A 27,661-nucleotide genomic window follows, 5' to 3' on the forward strand; every position below is an offset into this window, starting at 1 on the left:
TTTTTGGTAATATTGCCTTAACTGGGAATTGGACACATTGCACTTTACTGGGTATGGCACCATGTGGAAAAACATCTGAAAGCTCCAAACCCGTGATTGTATAGTGAGGATCTAGGTCGGTGTTAAACAATTACTGGGGTAGTTTTAGTAAAGAGTAATGAGGTCCTAAAATGTGTATGTATTTCATATGAATTTTAGGATTTATATAGTTTGTTTGAATTGTTTAATTGTAATCGTGGGTGAATGTTAGTCTGATAATTTAGGAATTGTAACTTTTAAATTGAACATTGAAAATAGAGAACATTGAAAATGGTAATCTGTTTTTAGGTTGTCTTAAATGTTTTTAGCTGTACTGTTTTTTGTACTGTGTTTTTAGTAACCTGTGTATTCACAAATTGTGGTCTGATCCGTGTTAAAATACATGAAATTATTTTTAGACACAATATTTGCTGTTTACACCAACGTTGTTATTGTCACTGTTGGTATTGATGATGACAGTATAACTAATTTGTCTTTTTCACTTTTGTTAAAGTTCTTTTTGAACTGAAAACAAGTAAAGTAGTTATTCCATATGTTGTCAAATGAGCCTGTGGCATACTCTTTCTAAAACAGCTTTGTACATCAAGTTTTTGATCCAATCTTCTATTTAATTTACTTTAAAAAATAGGGTCTGTGATCACCAAGCGCTTACCAAACCATCAGTGCATACATATGTTTTCTATGGCCAGACCTTTCTGAACATTGGTAGTCGGTTCAATACATTGCTGAATCTGTGGTCTACCGCTTGCCCCTGTTTTACAGTTTAGGAATTAGATGAAGGTGTCCACCCTGGCTTAACTGTTCCTCCAGAAAGATTTGGTGCTATGTCTTAGGTTGAAGTTGGAAAACTTGGTTGATGGCAAGTATATTCCGACAATTGATTTATATTGGGTGAGCTGTAGATCTGGGCAAATGTTTCTGTTTGGTTAGCAGATTAGGCAAGTCTTGATTTGCCAAATTAATGTCTCAATCCATTTCCCTTTCAGTGAATTTCTTAGTATGATTTTCAATGTCGTCATTCTTGAACAGCAAGCAGAAATTAGAAAAATAAAGGTCTCTTAGTCTCATATTAAGAGGCATGAAATAACCTTTTTCGTTGCATAGAAACTGGGCCATGTTTAACACATACCAATACATATTTGACGCTTCAATAGATCCACAATTCAAAAGATGGGATATTGAAATTGTTCTGTAAATATTTGAGAGAGTCCCATGATTGAGCCAGCTGTGCCAGATTTTTGTTTTTCTTCCTTTCTCGATCGTATGGTGTTGTATGGTACATCACTTGTTAAGCGCAAACATACACCTAGATATATAAGGTATCATGGCGCTGAAACAGCTGGTTCAGAGCAGCCCAGATCAAAGTGACGCAGATCAAAACAGCCTATATATGTATATGAAGTCCAAAAGATTTTCATTTGCCCGCAGAGTGGCAGAAGCGTATTCCATAGATGCGCTGCCTGTACCGAGGAAAGGTCCCCCGACCCATACTGAAATTTTACCAGTCTGAACTTCGGCACTAACAACAAGTTGGTGGAAGTAGAGTGAAGCCTTCTCCTAGGAACATACCGACAGTTTGGCACTAATAAAGTCATGAGACGGACAGTGCAGGGCTCTCTGCACAATCCAGAGCGTCTGAACTTTATCCATTCCTCCACTGCCGGACAATGCAGGACTTGCAAAGCCAGGGTAATGTGATCTCTCCGTCCTGACTTCAAAAGGTTTATAGTTAATATTTCGAAATTCATAATTTTGAATGCAAAAATGTCGAAAAATAATACCGAAAAAGAAAATGTAGAATGTCTAATTTTTTGTTATTTTTTGTTTGAAATGGAGGAAGTTCCCCCCTAACCTCCCCTTTTTTATTTTTTATTAAACCCTTTTTTTTACTCACGAAACCCAAAAGAAAACATGTAATTTAAAAAAATAATAAATTCAATCTTTTTTTCGGTATTTTTTGTCGACATTTTTGTGATTTGACATTTTAATTTCGACATATTAACTGGATACCCTTCAAAAGCACCCTTGCCTCCGCATTCTGAATTCTTTGAAGTCTGCCTAATGCTATTTAGTCAAAACAAAGGGGGGGGGTCTGGGAATCTCTCTACCAGCACGAACACAGCCCAATGACCTGTTCTTGGGTGGATAACCCCTGGGAGAGACTCTACCAAGTCTTTAGCTCACTATCCCTTTCACAGAGAAGAAATTTCCCCGCATATCAGCCCTTGTCCTGCCCAGGGGCAGTCCAGCGCCGAAATGCTAGGCAATTCTCCTCTGAACAAGAGTACCATCAGTAACCCCATACACGTGTTTCAGCCTTGTTGGGCATCATCAGTGAGGTGAAACTGTTGCCTCTCTAAGAACAGTGAGCAAGGGGTCCACGTCTGGATTGCCCTGTTAACTTAGGGTGAAACCCAAAGTTAATTTATTCAAAACAAAGGGGGGTCTGGGAATCTCTCTACCAGCACGAACACAGCCCAATGACCTGTTCCTGGGTGAATAACCCCTGGGAGAGACTCTACCAAGTCTTTAGCTCACTGTCCCTTTCACAGAGAATAAATTTCCCCGCATATCAGCCTTTGTTTTTGGGGTGGGGCCAAGCCTGATTTGCATATGGTCTTTCCCCTTCTGTAATGGCTTGGCAGGTGAAGAACGATGGTCTGGAGGGTTGCCCCGAGCAATGGCAGTGGTTAAGATTCAGTCTAAACCTTCCAGCCATCACCTCTTTGTTTTTGCTTTGTCACCCCAAGTGGGACGGGTATGTCCAGACGTGGGTCCCGTGCCTGCTGGGCCTAGAGACCCAAGCTACTCCTCACTGATGAGCCCCAACAAGGGTGAAACATGTTTGGGGATGCTTGTGGTCTCGTGCAGAAGGGATGTGACCTAGCAGTTCGGGCTGGACTTCCTCTTTTGGGGTGGGGCCAAGCCTGATTTGCATATGGTCTTTCCCCTTCTGTAATGGCTTGGAAGGCGAAGAACGATGGTCTGGAGGGTTGCCCCGAGCAATGCCAGTGGTTAAGATTCAGTCTAAACCTTCCAGCCATCACCTCTTTGTTTTTGCTAATGCTATTTAGAGCAGGCCTTGGTATATTGCATTGCAGAAAACAAGTCTGCTTGAAGCGAAGGTGTTCACTATCTGGATTTTAAGAGATTTCAAGAGAAAAAGAACAAAAATCCAAGCTTCTTTTTATGGACCGAAGATGAAAAAACAGGATCTGGAAACTTGAGACATTTTACTATCCAAGGAAAAAGATGAGTCCAGCCAAACTCCCAGATTTTTTACTTTCTGCATCAGGTTTAGACACCTACAAAGTAATGTGAGCCAAAACTGGGTTATCCAAGCTAAGACCTCCTGATCGACATTATTGTGAATGTCTGCTGGCTACCATCAGCCCCTGACACTGTGCCAACTCATTCCGGAGCGTGATCAAGGTGTGTGCTCAGCGGGAGGCAACCAGGGACTCGGGCTGCTCTTCTGGAACATTGCTGGAGTGAATAGGCAATTGGAAGATCCTACATGGACTGGTTTTATTGGTGGCTTTAATATAATTGCTTTGCAGGAGACGTGGGCCATGGATCCTGTCGTTATATGGTTTCCAGTCCTTTTGTATCCCGGCCATCCAAGGGGCTGAGAGGCAGGCTGAGTGGGGGACTGCTGATCTGGATCGATTCTTTGATGGGTGGTAGGTGTGAAGAGGGTAGACACCCTGTCCCCGGATGTCCTTATGTTGTGAACTCATTTTACCCCTGTAGATACATTATGCCTAATTAATATTTATAACAGACCCTCAGGCATAACAGGAATGGCCTGTATTGAATCAGTCCAGAAAGCGCTAGGCGCCAACGAAGCTGCGGACCAAAAACATTATTTTTTAATGATAGTGGCTGACTTTAACCTGCAACTGGAGCGGATTAAGTTGCCTGAAGGTCTGTGGGCGGATCAAGACGAAGCCTGGGATATCCCTGACCTGGTGGTGCCTGGCCCAATCTCATTTGCCCCTTGGCAGCTAATACTTTGACAATTTTGTATAAAACCTTGACCTTAGATCCTCCAACGGAAGGTTTGTCACAGACCAACCAGCCAAAAAAATATTCTTTGGAGTGAAAGGCTCTTCATTAATTGACTACATAATAATCCCAGCATCAGCCTGGGCAGGCAAGTTTAAAGTTATTTATAGGTCGGAAAGTGACCACCGCCCCCTGGCTATGCACTTAAAACTGAAAAATTAAGACTCTGGAACAGAAGCCACCATGAAGGAACCCAATAAGGCCAAAGACCTTGTGCGAAGACCTTTGAAATGGGCTAAGATTCTAATCCCTGAGTTGAAACAATGTATATATGTATACATTTTAGCTAATGTCAAGGTAATCTGTAACCCAGAAACTAAGCCCATTGGAGTTTTGGATGAATTCAAATTGTTGAAAACAAATGTGCAACCATATGTTTCAGGGGCCGGGGGAAACGTAAGAGTATGTTTACTACTGGGGTCATGGTTAGATGCCCCGTATAGAGGCAAAGAGTCATAGAAAAATGCCTCACAGATCCCTCTGGGATCGACAGACCCGTGCTTCGTTCACTGTGAACCCAATACAAAAACCTACTTTATGATAGAAAGACCAAATATCTAAAATGGGAATAGGAGGGATTGCACAGTGCCTCGCAGTCGAGAAATTGTTTTGTTTTGGAAACTGGTCTCTCATAGTGATCTTAAAGGGGAACCCCCAAATGTTGGAAAGCATAGGTGGAGACGGATGGAGGGCACATTTGTGTGCTCTTTATGCAGCAGCCCCCCCCCTCTTAACCCACCTATTGGCCATAGAAGGCGGTACAAGTATCAACCCATTATGTATCATGCTGCAGGACGTAAAGGAAGCTTTTGCCTCCTCTAAAAAGGCTAAGGCGGCCGTCCAGACGTAATACCATTGGACGAGTACCTGGGCGGTTATATTACTTCAGGTCTTTAGGGCAATGATTATTTACAAAGGCAGGATCCCAGATTCATGGCGTAGGGCAGTCATCATCCCGTTATATAAGATAGGGATAGCCCGGCCAATTTTAGACCTATAGCCCTCGTGGATGGGGCTGGGAAACTGTTTGGAAAAATTATCTTGAAATATCTCCGGACATGGGTGGACCATAAACGGATAATAAGTGTCCACCAGGCAGGTTTCCAAAAGTCTCATGTTATTTTTAAGCATCCAAAAATACACAGTCTTACTAAACGGGCGCTTGTATGTATTGTTCGTGAACCTTAGGACAGCATTTGACTCAGTGTTTCTCGAACAGCTATGGAAGGTCCTGGGGGAATGGAAAGTACCAGAGCATCTGATGGGTATTAAATCAGCTTTATACTCCAATACTATGTCCTGTGTGCGTTATAATCTGGGCCATGAACAAACTACTTACTGTGAGGTGGCTGTTCCCTGCCCCCCCTCTTGTTCAATCTATATATTCAAGGAATTGTAGATGAGTTAGTGAGGGGTGGGGGCAGGACTGCCCTAAACTGTCTACAACCAAGTTCCTGGCTTTATTCTATGCAGATGATGCTGTGCTAATAGCCACGTCCCTGCAGGGCCTAAAGGAATCACTAGCAATCTTCCTAAGGAAACCTAGGGAGCTGGGTCTTGGCATTAATGCGGCCAAGTGGAAGTCGATGCTTATCAAACCAAATGGCAGGAAGGGGGTCACCCTCCAAATTACAATTGATGACAAGGAAATAGAACAAGTTGAAAGTTTTGACTATTTGGGGGTGAAAATTCAGGCTAGCCCTGGATGGTCCAATCAGCTAGGCAGGGTGGCAGCTACGTTGAACATATATAGTAGCGCAATCGTGGCTTTCTTTAGTCATCTTTGGAGTGGTGCAATTTCACCCACATTAGAGCTATGGCAGAGGCAGGCTGTCTCAGCTGCCCTCTACGGCTCAGAGCTATAGGGGTATGAAAATGTAGGGACTTCTCGTAAGAGAAAATAACTTTTTTTTAAATTATTGCATCTACCGCCAATTGCTCCGACCGTACTGGTGCATTTGGAATGTGGCACACTGCCTCTGAGTCTATCCATTATTTATCGGCCTGCCTCCCTGTGGGTCAGATTGTGGACGAGACCAGCCCTTGAACCGTGTAGGGAGGAACTGGTACATATTATGCCCCTGGAAGTTGCAAGAAAGTTAATATGGCTTGCCCACATAATAAACGTATTGTTCTACCTGAAAATGGGTGAGTTTTGGAATGAGACAGGCAGGCTCAGTAATTTGAGCTGGAATCATATTAAGTCCATAATAAAACAGAGAGCTAGGGAACCACTCATTTTAGAGGTGTCAAAGTTAAGGTTGGGGACTGTCTATTTAGCTCAGAGATACATATATGATTTCAAATCCTATCTGGATCAGATCAGGCCTACCATTGCAAGATCACTATATCTGAGGATAGGATTAGGTATATTGCCTATCTGCACTTTTTCCTGCCAAATGGAATGGCCTTGGCTCTGCCAGATTCCCCCTGTGGGGTGCCCCAGAGGAGTCAATTTCACATTTTCATGTTATTTTGAAAATCATTCCAGCGGCTAAGATCTGTATACCCAAGGCCCATCCTGCTGGAGGCAGGGATCAAGCCATGACCCAGGGCAGTGGAATTTCTGGTCCAATCAAATACTGTTATGCTCACCTGGAATCCACAGGGACGCCACACAGCCAGTTGGTCACTGGTATCCTTCTCTATGGTCCCAGGGTGTGGCCCACGATGTAAGTTCCGCCTGGAAATACAGGAGGGTTGTGTTTAGGGCGGGTTGACCAAGGTGTTATTCCCCCCACCTCCGGCGTGACCGCAGCCCCTCTGGGCCCTCTCCTCATCTTGTTGTAGAAGTGGGCGAGCTCTCCGTCCTGCTTTCTTGGCAGGGGCGCGTTCTCTTGTGGGCGATTGCGGTCTAGTTACTTCACTGACAGCAACCCGCTTAATGTCTTTCATGTAGGTCTTATTGCTGTTTTGAGTTGTTATTCCTGCATGCCTTTCTCTGTGTGGTAATGTCTGTTTCTTTTCTCTTAGGTGTGTGGAGCGTCTGCGAGGCGAACTGGCTAAGTTGTATTTCGCCGGTAATGATGATGCCCAACGAGCGCTACGATGCGGTAAGTAAGCGCTTGCGCTGCAAAATCATTATTTGCTGACCTGTTTTTTCCTCCTTTTGTAGGTCGCGGTGTGCTCTCAGCGTGTGTGGATTTTCAAAGAGATGCCAGCCTGAAGACGACCAACCAGGTAAGCCTTTCAAATAGTTGGTACCTTGCGATGTCTCTAATGCCTCCTTTAATGTTGTCTTTCCTCTTCTTTCAGGTCCTGCGGTACGGGAGGCGCACTGATCCAACGATCAGGGAGCTGTTCGGGAGCCGAGAGCGAATGAAGATGGAGAATGCAGGTAAGATGCTGCTGCTAACGATGTTCTTTTGTCTTTCTGCAGGTTCTGGATTTCCCAGGCTCGGAAGCAAGCTGGACACGGTGAGCGTCACGTTGCAGACTGCAAAGTAACGCAAAGTGTGTGGTCTTGTCCGGGTGTGGTTTAAATAGCCCCAACAAAGTAGTCCAGGTAAAGTAGTCCTTAGGCCACCACACCCAAAAGACTATACCGCATAGCTTTGTTCCTAGAACCAAGCAATGTGGATGCCTCCATGTTGGCTGAAAGCCTAAAAAAGTAGTTCCTGAACACATGTCTCTCATGATGTATGAGTCTGGTGCCAAAAGCGCCAGGACTGGCCCCAAGAGGGCCTGGGAAGTGGATGCCAGGTCTTATTTGAGATCTGAGTCCTGATACCCCCTGGCCAGTAGACTTGCCAGTGGGGATTTGGGATGAGGGTGGTGACAGCACCCCCTGCCCCCCCACCCTCCATTTGCGGTGGCTGTGGCCTGTTTTTTGCATAGAGCATGGATCTTTAGGAGAAAAATGGTAACGCATCAACTGGGCAACAGGCTGCGAGTATAGCTGCCCTGCTGCTCCAGTAATTCCTTTGAGCCGTTATGTATTAGTTTTGTTTTTACATCTTTTACCTGTGCTATTGATTTTGTGTATTTGTGATAATTGATTGTGTGATTTTAATGTATTTTATATAATGTAACCTGATGACGGAATGTCGAATAAAGTTTTAAAGTAAAGAAAGATGCTAAACTGAGAACTGGGCAGGGACGTAGAGATGATTAATTATTTCAGTTTTTTGGACAATTAAGCCTATTTTGATCCATCCACATACCGATCTGTTCCAATCACATTTTGACCCTGCCACCAAGGTGGTCTGCATCGTCGCCTACTTGAATTATCATCTGTGTGTCATCCCCCAGGTCACTGGTTTTGTGACTAATTTAAAAGGGGGCTAATTTAAAAGGGAAACCCACCACTGACTAGGATCTACCCAAAAGGAAAGAGTTAAGTTAATCGAGAGCTCTATCTTTCACCCATAGCTACTGAGCCGAGACAGTAGAATGGTGTTGTCAAATGTATCGTAGGCAGCCGAAAGGATCCCAGTACCTCTGCAGACGACCACCTATCTCAGATCATCCACTGCAGCGACCACCACCCATTCTGTGCTACAGTCTGGCCTTCAGCTGTTATTTCCATTAGTTTAGCAACATAGGGAAGTTGGGAAATGGGCCGCTAATTTAAACAACATGATGGATCAGTGTGGGCTTTTTCATCAATGGAATCACTGCTGCCCTTTTTGGAAGTGGTGGCACTATGCTGGAGTCAAAGAAAATGTTGATAATCTGACATAGCTCTTGCACAATCACACCCCTTAGAAGACTTTAAAATCCTTGCAGGAACGGGATCACGAATAGACCACGAGGGACGATGCTTAGCCATTGTCTTCAAAAGATATGTGATTGAAAGATGTAAATAAGTCGTCTGACAGAGGGACTTGCAGGTTGCGGGCCCACCTTGTCTATGGATGTCAGTGCGCTCCTTAAATATGTAAATTATGATACTGGGAACTTCATTTGTTCCTTCTTCATTGCTCTCCATGTGGTAGCTCTTGTTGACGTCAACCTTTGCAGTACTAAACTATCCTTACTGTGCAAGCATGCCTTGGTTAGACAGCACTGTGTGATGGCCCAACATAACCATTTCCAATATCTACCCATTTGTGCATCTTACATGTGTAACCAGTACCTTGTCATTCAAGGTGTAGGAAATTAAATTACTTGCCTTTTTTTAACCCCCATACATGAGACTTGCAGGCAGAATCAAATTCAAAGTAGAGCTTGTTGTTGCATTGTAGTTATATTGGCAACGGCTTGAGGTAATGTATTGAATTTCTTTGGTCAGTGTGTGGTCTAGCTTGTAAGAGCTCTTCATATTGAATCTGTTGTGTAATCTTTAGGCAAGAATATGGTATTAAGATTTACATTTGGAACAGTTCCCAGGTAGGTTGATGTGTTACCAACCTGTTGTAGTTGCCATTGATTTTTAACTGTTTTTAACAATGTTCTTGTGAGGAGCATGATTTTCCGTTGAGACCAATTGATCCTGTAGCTCACAAATGTGCTAAAGTTCAGAATGATATTAAGGGAATCTGAATTGGGAATTTTCAGCGAAAACCAACACTATCATCTCTGCCATTATTAATAGCTTTTTTAAACCTGGTTTAGATTTAGTTTTGCCTTCAATAAAAACATTTTTCACAAATAGGGTTGGCCAGTGGTTCCACTGCCCAAGCAAAAAAGGGACAAAGAACACATCCGTCTTGATCCTTTTCTAGTGGAGATCTTTGGTCAAAGTTACACCATACACAAATTCTGGCCAGTGAACCATTTAATAGGACTCTCAATATAACAAACTTCTCCCCCTAGATTTAATGTTGCTTAACATTTTGCAAAGGAATATCTATTGGAGGTTGTCAAATACTTTCTGTTTGAAGTCCAACTGCACTTTTGGAGATACTAGGGTCCTACAGACATGCAAGATATGAATGGGAAGGTAAATATTGTTTCACCCATGTCAAGCACAGACTTGGATGACTTTATCTTTGCTGATCAGCTCCATAAACAATATTTTGGCCTCTTGGTTTAAAGCTGTAGATTTTCCTAGGTCATGAAACTAGCATTAATGCCTGCTCACCCAGAAACACACCTAATGGGCATTAATGCAACGGGGCAAACACCTATTTCTCACATGCCAACACCAGAGAACTAAGCCAGCTGCCATTTGATCACAAACAAAATAAACAAGTGGGTTTGTCTTGGTAGCAAGTCAACGCAGAGCAACACAGGTTCGAATGCAGTGCAGCGCTTAGAGACTGGTCTCCGGTATTAAGAGCATACCAACATATTAATCATCCTAGGTATTACTTATGTAATCTGACCAACCACAACACTCATCCACGCATGCCAGAAGTGCTTCATTTCACCATTGGGGCCATGTGTTGTATTGTCTCTTAAATAGAGCCAAAAACAAGCATTAGTGGCCTCTATGGGGACCACTTATCCATTTACATTGCACAAGGCAAAGGAGGTACATGAACTTTACACAGATTTAAAGCAGTCACCCATGGACACAGCCTCAAATAAACTTCCACCATAAACTCCATACATCAACCAGCAAAGACAGCTAGTTGATCATAGAACCATTATCAATTTTATGCTGTAGTGTCTTCATTTATTCCGCTTTCACCTTTAGTAACTTTATAAAATATATCAATTTGGAAAATTAGTTTTATGCAGAAACGTCATTTTGATAAGCCGCCACCACAACAATCTCACCCCAAATTTCTGGAACAAGAAACGCATGATTTTTTAATCTGAATGTTTTATTTATTATTTTTTTTTAATTAAAGTTTGTCCCTAACTTAGAAAGCTGGGGATGCCACCCACCATATGCCATACAAATACAGGTGATGTACCTACAGAAAAGAAAATTAACCTGCCTGCTATCATCTCATCTTCTCTAGAGCCACTAACAACACAGCTGAACTTTTAAAAATTTGCACGGAACTCACCAATCCATCTGCAGTCTCCACCTCTGTCCTTCTTTCCCAGGCTCTGTGTACCGATTTGGCTTCCCATTGGACATCTAAAACTCAGGACATTCTGTCCTCACTCTGCTCCACCCTCACCTCCACTCCCCCTCCTGCTGTCCAGCTTCCCTTGGCTCCCCTCCCTTTGAACTTTCCTCCCTCCTGCCCATAGCACCTGATGAGGTCTCTAAAGTTGTCCGCTCTATGAAGGTCTCATTCAAACAGGCGCTCCCCTACTCTACTTCTAGAACCATCAAGGACAATATCTCCTCTCTCGCCCCGGCTCTTGCTGATTTCTGTAACTATTCCTTCCCCACTACCTCTTTCCCTTAAGCACTCCCTTATGCACCCTTTCCTAAAAAAGCCGTCTGCTGACCCCTTCTGCCTGGCTAACTATCGCCAACACCACCTTCCTGAGTAAACTCCTGGAGAAGTTGGTCCTCCCCGAACTGATCCCTCATACTACACTTGTTGGCTGCTCTCCTAAACACCTGTGAAGACATGCTTGCAAACCTTGACTCTAACTCTTCTGCTGTTCTCATTCTTCTTGACCTCTCCTCTGCCTTTGACACTGTCAATCATTCTATCCTCATAAAATGGCTCCAGGATACCCTCAGCATCACAGACCAGCCACTGGATTGGCTGACCTCTTTCCTCACTAACCGCCCTTCCCAGTTGCAGTGTGCCCTTTCTCCTCCACCACTTCACTCTCTACCTGTGGCATCCCCCAGGACTTTATCCTGTCACCATGGCTCTTCAACATCTATTGCACCCCTTTTGCTCTCCCGATCTCCTCCTTCGATCCTCAATTCCAGTGTTATGCTGCCGACACACAACTTTCCTTCATACTTCCCTATTCTACCTCCTCTTCCTTCTCTCATCCCTGACTCACTGACTGCTATCCAGGAATGATGTGCAGCTAACGACCTCTGTCTTAATGCCAGTAATATGGATATCATTCTTAATCGGGCACCTGTGCCCTGTTTCCACTTCTACCCTCTGACCACCTTGCTTGGGCCCTCAACCCTCACCGTCCAGTGAGGCCAAAAACCTCAGGGTCATCTTTGACTCTTCTCTCTCCTTCACCCCTCACATCTTGGACCTTGCCAAGAAGGCCTACTTCCAGCTTCACCTCCTTAGATGCATTCTCCCTTTCCTCATCTTCCCCTGAAGCTCAATATTTCCAGAGCTCTTGGCCTCTACAGGGAGTACTACTGCAACAGCCTCTTCCTTAATCTCCCCCTTTTCTCCCTACGTCCCTTCATCTAATCCAGAGTATCCTTGGCCTCAAGCACAGGGACCGTATCGCTCCAGCCCTAAAATCTCTCCACTGATTCCCGGTGGACGCGAGGATCAAATTCAAGACCCCCTGTATCACCCATAAGGCTTTCTGTGGCCTGGGACCATGCTATTTCCAACTTTCTCTCCCTAAATACTTCCCAGCTAGAGCCCTCTGCTCGTCGAACTCCAACTCTCTGATTGTCAAACGCTTCTCCAAGCAGAGAGTGGTGAGCAGATCTCTCTTCGACTGGTGCCTCTTTGGAACAGCCTCCCTGCCCCTCTCAGACTTGAGCCGGACCTCCTTATTACGGAAACTGCTCAAAACTCTGCTTTTCTCTACCTCTTTCCCTTCCCTGCTAATCACTCACTGCCGCTGAGACTGGTTGCCTGGACGTTCATGAATCTTGCAAGTCACAAGGCCCCTTCCCAGTTGACACAGCACCCTTCTCTCCCCCCTCTGCATTGCCCTTGCGGGCCCCCTACCTGGCAGCTGCATCCCACCCTTGGGATACCAGCGCCCTAGCACATAGCCAGCGGCCTCCTCCCCTGGCTCCCCTTGGTACTTCCCTCTGGGGCTATCACCAGCACTTGCCCATACCTTGCTCTCCCCTACCTCCCCCCCTCTCTTCCCTACCTCCTGTGCTTCTCTTCACTGCACTTGCACGTCCAAGTGCCACAAGGCCTAGTAGGACCACGATCGTACATCTATGGTATTTTGCCATTATTATTTACTCCCCCAGCTCCCTCCCCACTTCGCCTTGTGGCACCTGGAAACACCATTTTGTTGTATAGGCGCCTAACAAATGCCCAATAAATAATTACAAATTTACATTCACAATATCATCCATTTGTATATAAAAACAGATCTGAACAACTATTCTAGACAAAAATAAGCAATCTTCTCAAATATTGTCACAACTTGTTAGCATCACAAAATATTCTGATTGGAAATCTACAATATATATTTCTCTCAATTTTCTCTGACTCCATCGACAAGTGTTGGCCTGAGAGAAAAACAGTGGACTTAAATATAATTTTCATATTCTACATGTGGTTTTAATATAGATATAAGACATTGACGGTTTGTAGTTCGGATATGTATATAAAACTACAGGGTGTGGGATGTTTGGCTACTTCGTCTATAGGCTTTATTTTGGAGATCGCAAAATCTTGATTCATTTAAAGAGTCACACACAGTGTAAATTAACGGTAGCAAAGGAATCAACACTTAATTTTAATTGACATCAGGAGTCCTTTTAAGGCAGACGCCTTTCTCTTCTGTGCAGTGATATTGAGAAAATGCTATTGGTTATTAAAATTAACCTCCTTCCTATTCCACTATAAGGATTTTAAACCTCTATCAGGATTTTTCTATTTATATAAACTATGGTTTTGGTAGGTCAAGAAGTATACTATTGCGGCAAATCTGTGAAACTCATTGCACACCATTACAGACAGAGATACACAGACAGAGACTCAAAGACTCAGACGGAGACTCACAGACGGAGACGCACGGAGACAGACACGCACGGAGACGCAGAGACACACAGAGAGGAACAGAGACGCAGAGACACACAGAGAGGAACAGAGACGCACAGAGAGGAACAGAGACGCACAGACACACAGAGAGGAAAAGAGACGCACATTGACGCACAGAGACAGACACACAGAGACGGACGCACAGTGATGCACAGAGACAGTCACGCAGACGCACAGAGACAGACACACAGAGACGCACAGAGACAGAGACGCACAGACACACAGAGAGGAACAGAGACAGACACACAGAGGCGCACAGAGGCGCACAGAGACGCACAGACACACATAGAGGAACAGAGACACACAGAGACAGAGACGCACAGACACACAGAGAGGAACAGAGACACACAGAGAGGAACAGAGACACACAGAGAGGAACAGAGACACACAGAGACAGACACACAGAGACAGAGACGCACAGACACACAGAGAGGAAGAGAGACAGAGACACACAGAGACAGAGACACACAGAGACAGACAAACACATAGAGACGCACAGAGACAGAGGCGCACAGAGACAGACACACAGAGACGCACAGACGCACAGACACACAGAGGAAAAGAGACGCACAGAGACAGACACACAGAGACGCACAGAGACAAACAGACACATAGAGACGCACAGAGACAGAGACGCAGAGACACACAGAGAGGAACAGAGACGCACAGAGACAGAGACGCACAGACACACAGAGAGGAAGAGAGACAGAGACACACAGAGACAGAGACACACAGAGACAGACAGACACATAGAGACGCACAGAGACAGAGGCGCACAGACACAGAGAGGAACAGAGACGCACAGAGACAGACACACAGAGACGCACAGACACACAGAGAGGAACAGAGACGCACAGAGACAGACACACAGAGACGCACAGAGACAAACAGACACATAGAGACGCACAGAGACAGAGACGCAGAGACACACAGAGAGGAACAGAGACGCACAGAGACACACAGACACACAGAGAGGAACAGAGACGCACAGAGACAGACGGACACATAGACGGACACATAGAGACAGAGACGCACAGAGACAGACAGACACACAGAGATGCACAGACACACAGAGAGGAACAGAGATGCACAGAGACACACAGAGACAGACAGACACACAGAGACAGAGACACACACACACACACAGAGACACACAGACACACACTCTCTCTGCCAGGAGAAGCATCTGACCCTCAGAGAGTTGGATGAGCGGAGGGCTCGAGAAGGAAAGTGCTTAGGAAGAGAGAGTTGGATGTAGTGTGGTCCCTGCCCCCAGAAAACCTTGTGGAAAATGCAGAGGTCCTTGAACTTGATCCCTGTCCAAGGAGGGAGGCTGCAGGGGTCCCAATGAGAAGGACCTCGGTCTTAATGGCATTAAGGCAGAGATTGTTGGAGTCATACCATTCCTGAATCGCGGATAGACGGTTAGGAATGAACGAGAGAGGAGGCAGAGGGGAGCCTGAAGGAGAGCTGAGTGTCATCCGCGTAAAACTGAAAGTTAGGATAAAACGTAGAGATAAGGTGGGCCAGAGGTGCCAAGTAAAGGTTGAAGAGCCAGGGTGAGTGGTGGTGGAGAGAAAGGACCCCAGGTGGACCTAGGAGGGAGGATCGGAGAGGAAGGAGATCAAGCACGCTGGGTCTGATCTGTGATGCCCAAGTTGTCAGAGATGATTTCTCAGGATGGCGTGGTTGACCTTGTCGAAGGCAGAAGAAAGGTCAAGTAGGATGAGGACAGAAGGAAGGCTAGAGTCGAGATTAAGGAGCAGGTCTTCACAGGTGATCAGGAGAACAGTTCCCGTGCTTCTGGCTCCTCTAAAGCCAGACTAATTGTCGTGGAGACAACCAACAGATTTGGTATGGAGAGTAAGCTGAGATATGGCCAGCTTTTCCAAGAGTTTGCCCAGGAAAGGAGTGATGGAGATTGGGCGGTAGTTTGCCGGAGAAGGAGGATTGGCAGAAGGCTTCTTAAGGAGAGGGTGCACAAGGGAGTGCTTTTTTCTAAATGACTAGACTAGTTAGTGGGTCATATATCTAAATACAAAGGGGTTGGTTCTTGTGCTCGCTTTTGGCTTGTCTTTTAAAGCCATTTGACAGGTAGGAACATCAACAGCTCCTGGCAGCTCTACCAAATAAGCTCTACTCCCAGTCTGAAGAGAGAACAGGTTGGCTACCTCTGAATCAAGAACTTGACGGTCTGTGCAATACCTGTATAGAAGCACTGTAGGAGGCACAATTTAGTGCGTGGCTCCAACGACTAGGAGCAGATGCTATCCCTGGTCCACACCTGGAGTCAGGGATTGCAAGGGTAACATTAAAAATAAATCTTTCAAAACTGTTTACTCTCTTGCTGTCTTGTTCCCTACAATGATTAAGGAATTGCAGAAGGGACAAGGCTGGTGTAAGCAGTGAGCATTTCCAAGCCATAGTCCTCCCACAGCCCATAGCAGATTGCTCGTTTGCTGCTAGTAGTGATGGAAAGGAGAAAAGAGTGCTAATGCTTCACTTAGTAGACAGTCGAAAAGACCAAAGAGCAGCAAAGAGCCCAAGGAAGAACACACAATTAACCTACTGCCTTCAGGAAGGTGACCTGTTGAATTTAGTCTACTTGCGGCCCAGGTACTAGTCACAGCGGTTTCATGAGGGTTGGTGCCATTATACTATCTGTGATTCTCTGGGAATGTACTTGGCCTTACTGGCGTCCTCTGCACGTCAGTGGGCATGATACTAGGGGGGGATGGGGAAAGACAGTGGCGGCTGGTGAATTTTTTACTGGAGAGGAGTAAATGTTTGCCTTGAGTGAGCGAAATTTAGGGTTCTCGCACAAGAAAAGCTTCACAATGGTGCATTTTCGAACACTTTTTTGTGAAAAATTGGATAAAAAGTCACACTGCAATCAGTTGTGTATGGTAGCACATGAAAAAATCAAAACAATGCAAGTCACCAACTCGGTAGAGGATCTTTTTCCAACACATTTTCATTGTTTTTGCTCACTATGTGCGCAGTATAAAAAATATATTTTCATGCTAGCTGTACACATACATATCCAAACAGATTGCACACAATTATATCATTACCATTTCTGTTGGATTTTCTAGTAAGAAATGCCATGCTAATGTAACAAATAACATGTTCAGACTGGCTGCACTAATGAAGGCCAGTTTAGCCATGTAATACGCGTTTGCTTTACCCTTGATGCCCAGTAGCCATGCCACTGTAAAATTAGAACCAATATGGCTGCGCCAATGAAGGCCAGTCTATGCAAGAGCAGTGATCATGTTTGCCCACCCCTGATATGCCAAGTAAAAAATACCTTGCCACAATTAGAAAGTATAGCTAGACTAGCTGCACCCAAGTATGCCAGTCTACCTATGTAACATTACTCCTCATTTTTGCTTTACCCATGATGCCCATAAAAACAATGCCTCAGTAAGAATGTATAGCTGGATCGGCTGCACCCAAGTATGCCTGTTTAGCAATGTAATAGCACTCATCATTTTTGCTTTACACTTGCTGCCATAGTAAGAAAGTATATCTAGACTGGCTGCAACCAAGTATGCCAGGCTAACTACGTAAATAGCACTCATATTTGCTCTACCCTTAATGCCCAGTAAATCCCATGTCCCCTGTAGCAGTGTTAAAAGGGTGCACGTCACAATGTTCTACAAAGTAAAGTCTGCTCCCCATATAGAAATCTAAACTAGCCTGATCCCTAGACCTACCACTACAAAGGAAAATCAGAACACAAAATCACTTAAGGGCCGTTTGCCCAAATGGTACATTCTTGGCTGGTTCCTGAGCCACCCTAGACTGCTTTGTGGTATCTGGTACCTCAGCCCTTCTTCAGCTCTTTAGCCTCTAACTCCTTTAGCTTCTCTCCTGTGCTCCCATTTCTGGTGAGTCTCACTGGCCGTTTTTGTTCCTCCATGGGAGGAGACAGAACAGTCAATTGACCCTGCATTTCATATAAAGAGGGCATCAGTAAAGAAACCATACCAATAACTGCTTTATGAACATTCCCATTCCTGTTGACATGGAAAATTTGGGTTACACATGCATTTTAAGTTACTGAAAAGGTGTTGCAACTCTATGGTTGATGTTATGACAATGTTTCTGTAATAATTGATTTGGTTTTGTGTGATAATGGAGAGACCTGAATACATCTAATACTATATTCCTGTACCTGCGATGCAAGCTTATAATTTCATGAAATGGAGTGCTCTAGTATTTGCAGCTGCACCTGGGAATGAAAGCCTTATTTAGTGGTTAATGAATTTATATGGCATGTGTGCAGTGGTAACTGCATAAGATTGCAATAACAGGATTTAAGGGGTTGTACGGGAAATGAGGGCAGTGTCCTTGGCTTATCATGGCAGCACCCCAGTTAATCTGTGGTGTTTAACTAAAATGATGATTTGTGCCCTTTAACATATTTTTTCTTTTGAAATTGACACTTGTAGCTTTTGTTTAACATTAATGATGTCGCCTCCTGTGATGACGTGAAACAGTCATGTGTTACTGCTTCCTGGTATGTCATCTGTCACACAATGCAGCCTTTGCTGCCTGTAGCCATTTGGTTAATTGATATCACTGAACACTGCCAATTCTCATTAGCACTACCCAAAATCGGAATAAATAGCTGCTTCTAAAATTGCTCGGGATGGGGTTTTGTGGCTTAGAATAAATATTGCTGGCGTTGCCTATGTTTTTATCAAGATAAAACGGCTGGTAGGTTGGGCTGAAAGCTCTTTTAAAGTGAGAACACCGTTTTTCATGTAATTGTAAACGTTTTACATTTATGAAATCGAATATCTCTTAATGGGCACTTTGATTTTTTTTTTTATCACTCCCATAGAACAACTTCTTCTACTCACTCATCATACTCCCTCCACTGTTATTTAAATATATAGCTGCATGCGCATTTTACGATGGCCTCCGTGCTATTTGTGTTTTTTCAGTTGTATGCGCACGAAAAACACAGAACGCTTATTTGCAGTTTTCTGATGAGTGTCTTCAACGATGTCTGAACAGCACAAACCTTCTATTACTATTGTGTGAAATAGAACATGCTGGATTACTGTGTGGGTGGAGGTGCTAGCCTTTTCTCGTGAACTGTGTGTTTTTTCATTTCAGATTATCAGTTAACCAGCGCAGACTTATCCTCACTCCAGGCATTCAGCTCACCTAGTGGTTTGTCGCTAGGCAATGTCTCTGCCTGGCAACAACAGCAGCAGCAGCAGCACCACCAACAGCATCACCAACCACAGCAACTTATCCCCGTGTCACTAAGCAATTTAGTGTGAGTATTACTACGGTGATTTGTTCTGTGCTTCTCGTGACAAACTTGGGAGCACTGCCTCCAATCATAAACGTTTAGGTAAATATATACAAAGGTCAAAAATGGTTCCTTTTTTCGGCTTCACACATTTTCAGTTGGGGGAGCAGGTGAGGGGTAAATAAAGGAGTTTTATGAATTCTGAAGATTGCCCTTTACACCACTGGTAATGCTTCCATTTGGACCATTCTGCTGTAGTTGCTAAGCCAAAACCCCTCTGTTATTTAGCCATTTTTTTTCTTTTTCATTCTTCTAAGGACTCCTGCATATGTTGTCATTCGGTAAACCTATTTTTCAACTTCATGTTTTAAAAAAATCATTGGAATGGCAAAAATGCTTTGTTTTTTCAGCCAATGAATCCTGAGCCATCTGTATTCTTGTTCACCCCCAATGTGTGTTATTCAATACCATCATTTCAATTGACCTGTAGATTTGTAATGGTGATGTCACAAGCCTCTGCTCATCGCCAAAACAAACACTAAAGAAACCGACAGGAAAGGTAGAAATGAGGTTTATTTCCATACAGCTGCGCAGAAATTGGATAGGAAACGGGCATAGTATTGCCATCCCAAAATACTGGCCCACGAGCACAGAATCTTCTGGGTTGTTATACAGTTTAACACAAATTTAATACAGGAAGGTCTGGATGACACATTTAGTCTGTTGCATTAACATTGAACTGCCTAGTGGTACATCCTGCGGGCATGGCCTGGTGTCATTACAATCGGCCTACCTATGTGATATAAACCACCTTCTTTGGAGGACCTTTACATTACACCTAGCAGTGCTTAACTGCAGACTTGGCATTCACATGACTGATGTTCCAGTTCTTAGGCAGCTCAGCCCACCTTCATAGCATTATGCAGGACATGCAGATTGGCACACTTGCACCTTGGACGGTCCCCTACTGCATCTTTGCACAGTATCATGGTACTTGCGCACTTGCCAACCAATCACTATTTGATCTACAACCCTCCCTTAGCATGACACTGGCTCCTATGTCATTGCCACACTGTCCAAGGCTAGTGCATGTCCACAGACCTAAAGTAAAATGCCACCAACGTACGCAGTTTCCCCTTTTGTGCTTTAAAGCACAATTGCCATTTTGCTTTCTTTATTTTAATTCACTTCTCTTTTGCTTTCATCCTTCATCTTTATTCTAAACCTTTTTGTGTCGCCTGTGATGAATCGAGGGATTCGGTGGCATCCCTCAGGTGGGAATCCACTTCCTGTGAGGCTAGGGAGGTGAGCCCACTATGCAACATTCCCTCTAGGGGTGGCGGTAAGTGAGACTTCGGGGGATAAGGACTCCCTTTCCAGTGAGGAACTCCCTTTTCATTATCCTCCAAAACCTAATAGCACTTCATTAATTGATGGACCACTAGATTCCTCTTACATATGGTATTGTGATATAATGTAAGAGGAAAAGTATCAGATTGGTACTGTGAAAGAGTAAGAACCTAAGAGGAATAAAGAATACTTGTCTTTCAATCACTGAGACGAAGAAGCCAAGAAGAGGTATTCTGAAGGTGCCCCATGCACAAAGGAAGGACTTTCCTAATAAGCCAGGGAAGCCCCTGCACTGTGCCATAAAAAGAGGCTGGTCAGGGGAACAAGGAAGTGAGACCCGTGAGATTCATACCAGCTTGATCGAGGCAGCTGGGAGACTGTGGAAGTTGCTGTTTTGCACACAAAGGAGCAGCTGGCAAGAAGAAGTACCAGCAGTCTGCAGTACAGACTGGATCAAGCCTGTCAAAGTCCCAGGAGGGTTGCGCGAGCAGGTCCAAAGCAGAGCCCCAACATTGACGTGCCGGAGAGGCGAGACGCCAAAGATGGACTCAAGGAACGAGAACCCGAGTAGAGAACAAAGCCAAAAAGGTGGTGGCCTGGAAGGGAAACTGGTGAAAAACACTTCTGTTGCCGATACCACTGTCTGACACCAAAGTGTGTCAGAATAGTGGACATAGAAATGCCAAAGAGCAGTTTGGAGCACACACGAAGAAGAAAGGGAGAGCTTCGACCCAGTGACGCAGACTCCTTTCACGGCAGGTAACGGGAAGAGCGCGAGACCCGGGGAATGATGCGCAGATGTAAAAAGGGGCACATATTATACTCTATAAGCAAACCGAATACAATGATTGGAGGGAGCCCCTCGTCCCAGTGAGAGGTACCACAGTCGAAGAGTTCTTCCCAGGGAAGGCCAAGACCACAAGAAAAGTAAGGCACATTCAGGCACTCAAACAAACTCATCCCAGTGAAAGGTGAGATCAAAAGAGGAACAAGTCAAATAGAGACTTTACATAGCTATCTCTGTGTGGAGACAACAAACCAAAGAAGAGGGGGGTTGGACTGAAACCCTGTGTGTGAATAATAAAGGAGAGAATGATTGTGAAGTGGAATGGACATTCAGAGCCTCAGACAACTCTAAAGCATCCAGGGAAACGGGACACAAGGGCCTGGGAAAGCCCCTTGAATGAATTGAAGAGTTTGTTGCAGAAATAGCAAGAGACTATTTAAAAATCTGTGGGGTGCATTCAAAGGCCCCAAACATAAGTCCTATTCACATGAATAGTAGGATTTTAAATACTGAATCAAAAACGACTTGCCCTGTGTTTCTTTTTTAAGTAAATGTTAGGGAGAATTCTCACTTATGGCTAATTTCCCTTACCTATAGAGTCCCCCAGCAGCTTTGCTGGATTTGAAGGGTTAATTTCTTTTACCTGCTAAGAGTGAGACTCTTTTTCCCACTCTTAGACATCTTTGCTATGTGTGTTCTAGGCTATTTTTGTGTTTAAGCCTATGGGACCTTTTCTCTCACCCATAGGGACCATCTTTATGCACTTGTTTACACAGCACCCTCCGTGCAGTGACACAGGGGTGTCGTAGCAACCCCCAAACGTAGACTCCATTCCCTGGGACTGACTACTGTCTCCCAGGGCATGTAAAGTCCCCATTGACTTTACTAGTCAATCTCTATGAACTAAACCAGTACACCCCATCTTAATATGGAAGTACTGGAAGGGGTTCATAGTTTTTCCCCTATGTACATTTTCGAGAGGGTACCTTAAAGTCCCCCTCTACAAAGTTTCTTGCTGGTGGCAGTGGTACTACCTTTTGATATTCGAATGTGAATATTTTCCTATGGGATTTTCCCATTGTTCGAGGCTAATACTTTTACTGACAGCCTCTAACATACCGCCGGTTTATTTTATTATTAACTTTACTCCGGTAGGTTTTATTTGCCAGAACTTTGATAAAACTTCTTTCTCGAGTCTTACTCCATTTTCCTAACCCAGGTCGGGGGATCCTTTGTTCGCTCTTTTGGCGGGCTTCTGTTGTTTGGGAGGGGGAGTAGAACCCCTGGACAGAAATGCCACAGCAACTCAGGTTGCACTCTAACCTGATAGGCTGGAGGGTCTCCCGCCAAGATGACCACTCCACTGTGTGAGTGACAGCTAGGCTGTATGAATGTCTCTTTCTGCATAAAAGCAGGGTCCTGAGGACTGGAAGAGCAAGACGTCGCCACTGGAACTGCGGAACCGAAGGGGAGAGAAGCCAGAGACATCTTCAGCATCTACACCACTGGTGAAGCCGTGCCGGATCGTCTCACCACTTTTCTTCCACACGACAAGAGGAGATCTTCAGCGAACGAGCCTCCTTCCCTTGAGCTGGTGGGGTCAACCAGTTCACTAATCGCTTCCTCGGACCTGCCTTGGTCGAATCGACAGTGCCCAGCACTTGGAGACCGGATAGCCAGGCAGCTATGGACCCGGACCACGATTAAAAGGAGCGTACCTTTTAAACTTCGTTTGGCAGCACCGTGGCTGGTTTCATCCCTGGGTAGTGCAGCGACTTGAATCTTCCTCCACGACGAGAGCCTCTCTTCCTCTGTTGGATCCCTCGACCTGCAGGAACTACCAGGAACAACCGCCACCGCAGGAGCCACTTTACACGTTTAAGGTACATTGTTCCGCCAGGCCGCCCTTTTTCTGTGGTAGCCCTAAAGGTGTTTTAAATCCTTTAACTACTTGTGGGGTCGCCGCCCTCTCTCTTAACATTGTCTTTCGCCTCACATCTACCTCTTCAACAATTTTCTACTAAAGACTTGACTGCAGCTACAAGAACATTTTTGCTCCTAAACTCCTGGTCCTGTACCACTGACTCTGGCTGATTTGTTAGATCTGCTGTCACTAGATTAGTTTTCAATGAGAAATGTGTGGATGCACCTAAATCTTCTAAACCCCTCTTGCTTCCTACTGTTTTAACTTGTGGAGTGCCATTTTGCTCAGTTCTCATTCACTTATCTTTTGGCTTAAGTGTTACTGTGCCTTACTTGTTCACAGAACTTCAGGGAAGTGTTGCTAGGGGGTGTCGGAAGGTATTTCAGTTTAACTTGTGCTTTCCCTCCCTTTCGGTACATTGTTAGAGTGTCATTTGTAGTTGGTTTTCACTGTCATTTTGCTCAGTTTTCACTCTACCGCAAACGTATCTATCATTGAATACGGAGTTGTAAATGCTTTTCTTTTTACTAAACTTAACTTACTTTATTAACTGTGATCTATGTGTTGACTTAGAAGTGTATAAAATAAATATATATTCTCTTTTTAATACAAAACTTTGGTCAGTGTTTCCTTGCTCCATAGTACTGTACTACCTATTGTGTCAACCCTAAATACTGCTCATCTCCCTCATGAGATAAGTCTGACTGCTCAGCCACAGCTGCCAACTAAATGTTTGTGGTACAGACTGATACCAAAGGGGATTTATTGCTCTCCCCTGAAGTCCTAATCTGGGGTAGTGCTCCCTAAGAGAACTGCCCTGGATTCTGCCTAATAGTAAAATTGAAGAGCCATGTGGAAAAGGGGCCCACTTGTCATTATCAAAAAGAAAAGCAGCATTTTAATTCACAAAAGGAGAAATCAAAGATCCAGTTCACATGGAAAACAGGATTTTTAAACAGTGACACACAAATCGGCGTGCACAGGTGTGTGTAAGTAAAAGCAGTTTAAATGTGAAAATGTATCACTGCTAACAAAAAAGTGTCAGGGAAAAAGACATGATGTGTGGGTTCACAAAAAGCAATGTATATTATGTTTCACATACAAAACACCAGTGATATTTGAAAAGCCACTTTGTTTTCATGGGAAAATGTCAGCCCAAGATAAATCCTTTGCCTAGCTGTGGGAAACCTAACAAGGAAATCTCCCACTGCCAGTCTGGATGTTACATCTCCCATCTAATTACTAACTGCAATAAAGTGCCCTGCTAAAGGTGTCGAAAACCAATGCTCCCCAGATTGGCTGGCTCTAAAGGGATGGCAGGAGAAGTTCTCCTTGGCTGAAACATGACAAATATGTGTGAAAATGCGGGCAACAACTTCAGAGAGCAAGCTTCCAAAACAAAGAGATTGATGAAAAAACTCTGGGTGCAGGCTGACCCAGTGAAAACAAATGGCCGGAAGGCAAGAGAAGGGCTGTTTGTCCCATATGAAGATTTACAATTAATTTAAAAGGACTATTATCATTTAGGCCTTTTTCTCAGCAACCATAAGCCGTACTGATTTCATTTATGTAACATTTTTAATGTAATTTCCAGGCTTTTGTAGTGATATAACATTCCTACACCTGTGACTCAGGCAACTTTAATGGCCAATAAACTAGGTTTCTGGCTGATCTGAACATGTTCCAAATGTGAGAGTTGGTGATCCTGTTGAGAATAAAATTAGGCATATAGGTGATAACACACATATTTGTAACCGTTATGATTTTCATGGAAACGGCAGAAAGTTTCACATGGCTGTGCTACATGGTACAGACCTGCTTGTCGGCTTATCTAATTCCCCATGATAAGCTGAATCAGAAAATATGTATATTATTGCAGTTGCTAGTAAAATTATGAAGTTGTGATGCATAACTAGTTTTTGCCAAAAATCGGAAAGGGGAAAAATGGCGATTACAAATGGGAATTGCCATATGTTGCTCCAGACCCCTAAACCAATCCTGACTTGGAGGTTGGGTTTGGGAGGAGAGAGAAGGATAACTGTCCAATCCTGGTTGCAGGAATTGTTGCAGGCTACTTCCCGAATGCTTGTAAAATTGGTGGTGTCATCACACTGCACTAGGAGGACAGAGAGGGCTGCTGAAACTTACCATCTGACAGCTGTAAGGAAACACCAGAGGAGATTGCTGAGAGTGCATCTGGGTGGAGCTGTCTATTTCCAGGAAGGCCTCAAAGCTGACTGGGTCCTATGGTGGAGAGCGGGAGGCCATCTTTGAGAGTGGAGTGACCAGACGCCTATCTTTCCAGAGTGACCTGAGATGCAGATGCCTTTTCTGAACTTTAAACCTAGGCTTTCTATGCAAGTAGAACTGAGCCCTGGGAAACCAAAATGGGGGGGGGGTCTGCTTACCTTGAATCCTTTCCCCTTATAGTGGGCAGAACAGGGGCAGGGGCAAAACTGTGTACATCCATACCCTGTTTAACTAAAAATATAAATTTAATTAATTCCCCATTTGGCAGAACACTACAGGTGAATTTTGTTAAAATCAAAATTAACAAAGCTCACTTCCCAGTGCGCGCCGAAAACTATCGCCTATAATTTAATTGGGGAATTTCTTTTGTCCTGCTGACCGGACTTATTTAAGGAAGAAGGGTATCTTTGTTCTTAAATCCGTACAACCTTTTTATCCAGCTTCTCTAACACAGGCCTTTCAGTGGAGGGCTGTGTGGAATCCAAAATTCCCCAAATCATTGCAATTATTCTGTCCGACTTCCCCTGCACAGACCAAAGTAGGGCTGGTGTCAGAAAAACAAACCGCTAAATCACCGTGTTTTATTTTAAACCAAAAGTGTTGATGAATTATAATTGCCATATGTATTTGTACCAATCTTGTAATCCTACCGCTAGCCTTTTAAGCCCGCAGGGAAATCAAAATCGCACAACACTACATTTGTAATGAATTATTTCTTGAAGTGGAATTGGTAGAAACTGAAGAATTGTCATTGTAACCTATTTATGCTGAGAGAAGTTGATTGTGTTGTGCCACGGATAAAGTGGTGTTTGACATTTTCGTGAACATTTCTATTACTTTTAATTTAAATAAATACCAATATATTTCCCGTTTCCTTGGCTCATTGTTAGCTCAGGAGGAGGGATGCAAGGGCATGATATGAGTCTGAAGAAAATAATCTGTTAAATAGTTTGTTGCGTGACACTTTGAGTGGGGAGGGAAGGAACTCCCAGTGTTCAGTGTTAAGGATTTCAATCAGGCAACACACCCAGGTCTCAGCCTAGCATGCAATGCACAAATGAAATACTTATTTATTGCGTCTATAGGTTCAATATTCTGAGTGATATACTACTCATATCGCACCCCTTTTCAAAATACCCCCAGGTCACTATGGACCAAGAATCAGGCTGGTTGGTAAAGGTAATATTTATGTAAAATTCAAATCAAACCCAAGTTTTCATATATGGGGCAGCAATCACCAATGTGGTGACAATACAAATAAGAAAGTAAGGCAATTGAATTCACTTTGTAGCAACACAGAATGTAAAACACAGAAAAAAGATCAGTTTTGAATTGTTTGAAAAGATGGCGCTTAAGTTAAGATTTCCTCCTGCAAATGTATCAGCTAACAAAGAAGCAATTCTACACAGGTGTAAGTAAGCAGCAGGCATTCAGGAATATAGAACAGTGTACAGGGTTTAAATGGAATCTTCCCTCCCCAACAAGAGAGAAAACGTTTTGGAATTTTTACACTTTTAAAATGACAAATTGATATAAATCTCTATAGGAGCAACACTAAAAAGATCCTAACGATCATAAGCTATAATATGAGCAACAGTACACACTTTGAATCAGAATGGAAGTTTGGAAAATACTCTGAATTGAAAATCACAATTCCTGCCTAATTTTCACTATGCGGTTTTTAAGAAAAACGGATCAAATACACTGTTTCTGCGGTATTTATGTGTGGGTGTAGCTAAAGGTCTTAGGTTTAAGTCAGAGTTGAAATGAAGTCTCTAGCTATTAAATTGAGGAGGTTATGCAAGTTTGAATGAGAGGTGGTTTTGAAAATAAAGGCGCGAAAATGAAAACCGAAATCAATTTTTACAATAACAATTATGCTCTACGCTAGAATATGCAGGCTGGTTACCAGTTTGAAACACAGTGAGCTCTAGAGTGGTCTGCCGAACCAATCCCAGCACCTCCGTGTCCGCCTTAGAGGACTCAGTCTGATTACCCGAGGGAGGATTAAGGGTTTGGGATTTCACAAGACAAAAGGATTTTAAAGAAGTTATGACTAGCACAATGAATCAAAGCAAGGTTTCAAGACTGGGGTGACAGTATTGCAAGTTCTTAAGTTAAAAGGAGGATGGGTTATAGATTGGGATAGGAAAATGTAAGGCAATTATACTATGGTTTACTCTGATTCCTACTGATACTTACAGTCCACTTTAATTTAAGATTTGGACCAT

At 43.9% G+C, this 27,661-nt stretch overlaps 1 protein-coding gene across 10 annotated transcripts in view; it reads left to right on the plus strand.

The window, feature by feature from the left end:
- MEF2D (myocyte enhancer factor 2D) overlaps positions 1-27,661 on the plus strand; it is a 1,898,135-nt gene that overhangs the window by 1,818,204 nt on the left and 52,270 nt on the right. For all 10 annotated transcript variants that reach the window (XM_069607157.1, XM_069607149.1, XM_069607151.1 and 7 more), the window contains one exon: positions 18,978-19,143. In XM_069607157.1, the coding sequence (XP_069463258.1) occupies positions 18,978-19,143 (166 nt within the window). The remainder of the gene's footprint in view (positions 1-18,977; positions 19,144-27,661) is intronic.

This window comes from Ambystoma mexicanum, chromosome 1p (genome assembly GCF_040938575.1).
Source record: "Ambystoma mexicanum isolate Mex_15411 chromosome 1p, UKY_AmexF1_1, whole genome shotgun sequence".
In the NCBI taxonomy this organism is placed as follows: Eukaryota; Metazoa; Chordata; class Amphibia; order Caudata; family Ambystomatidae; genus Ambystoma; species Ambystoma mexicanum.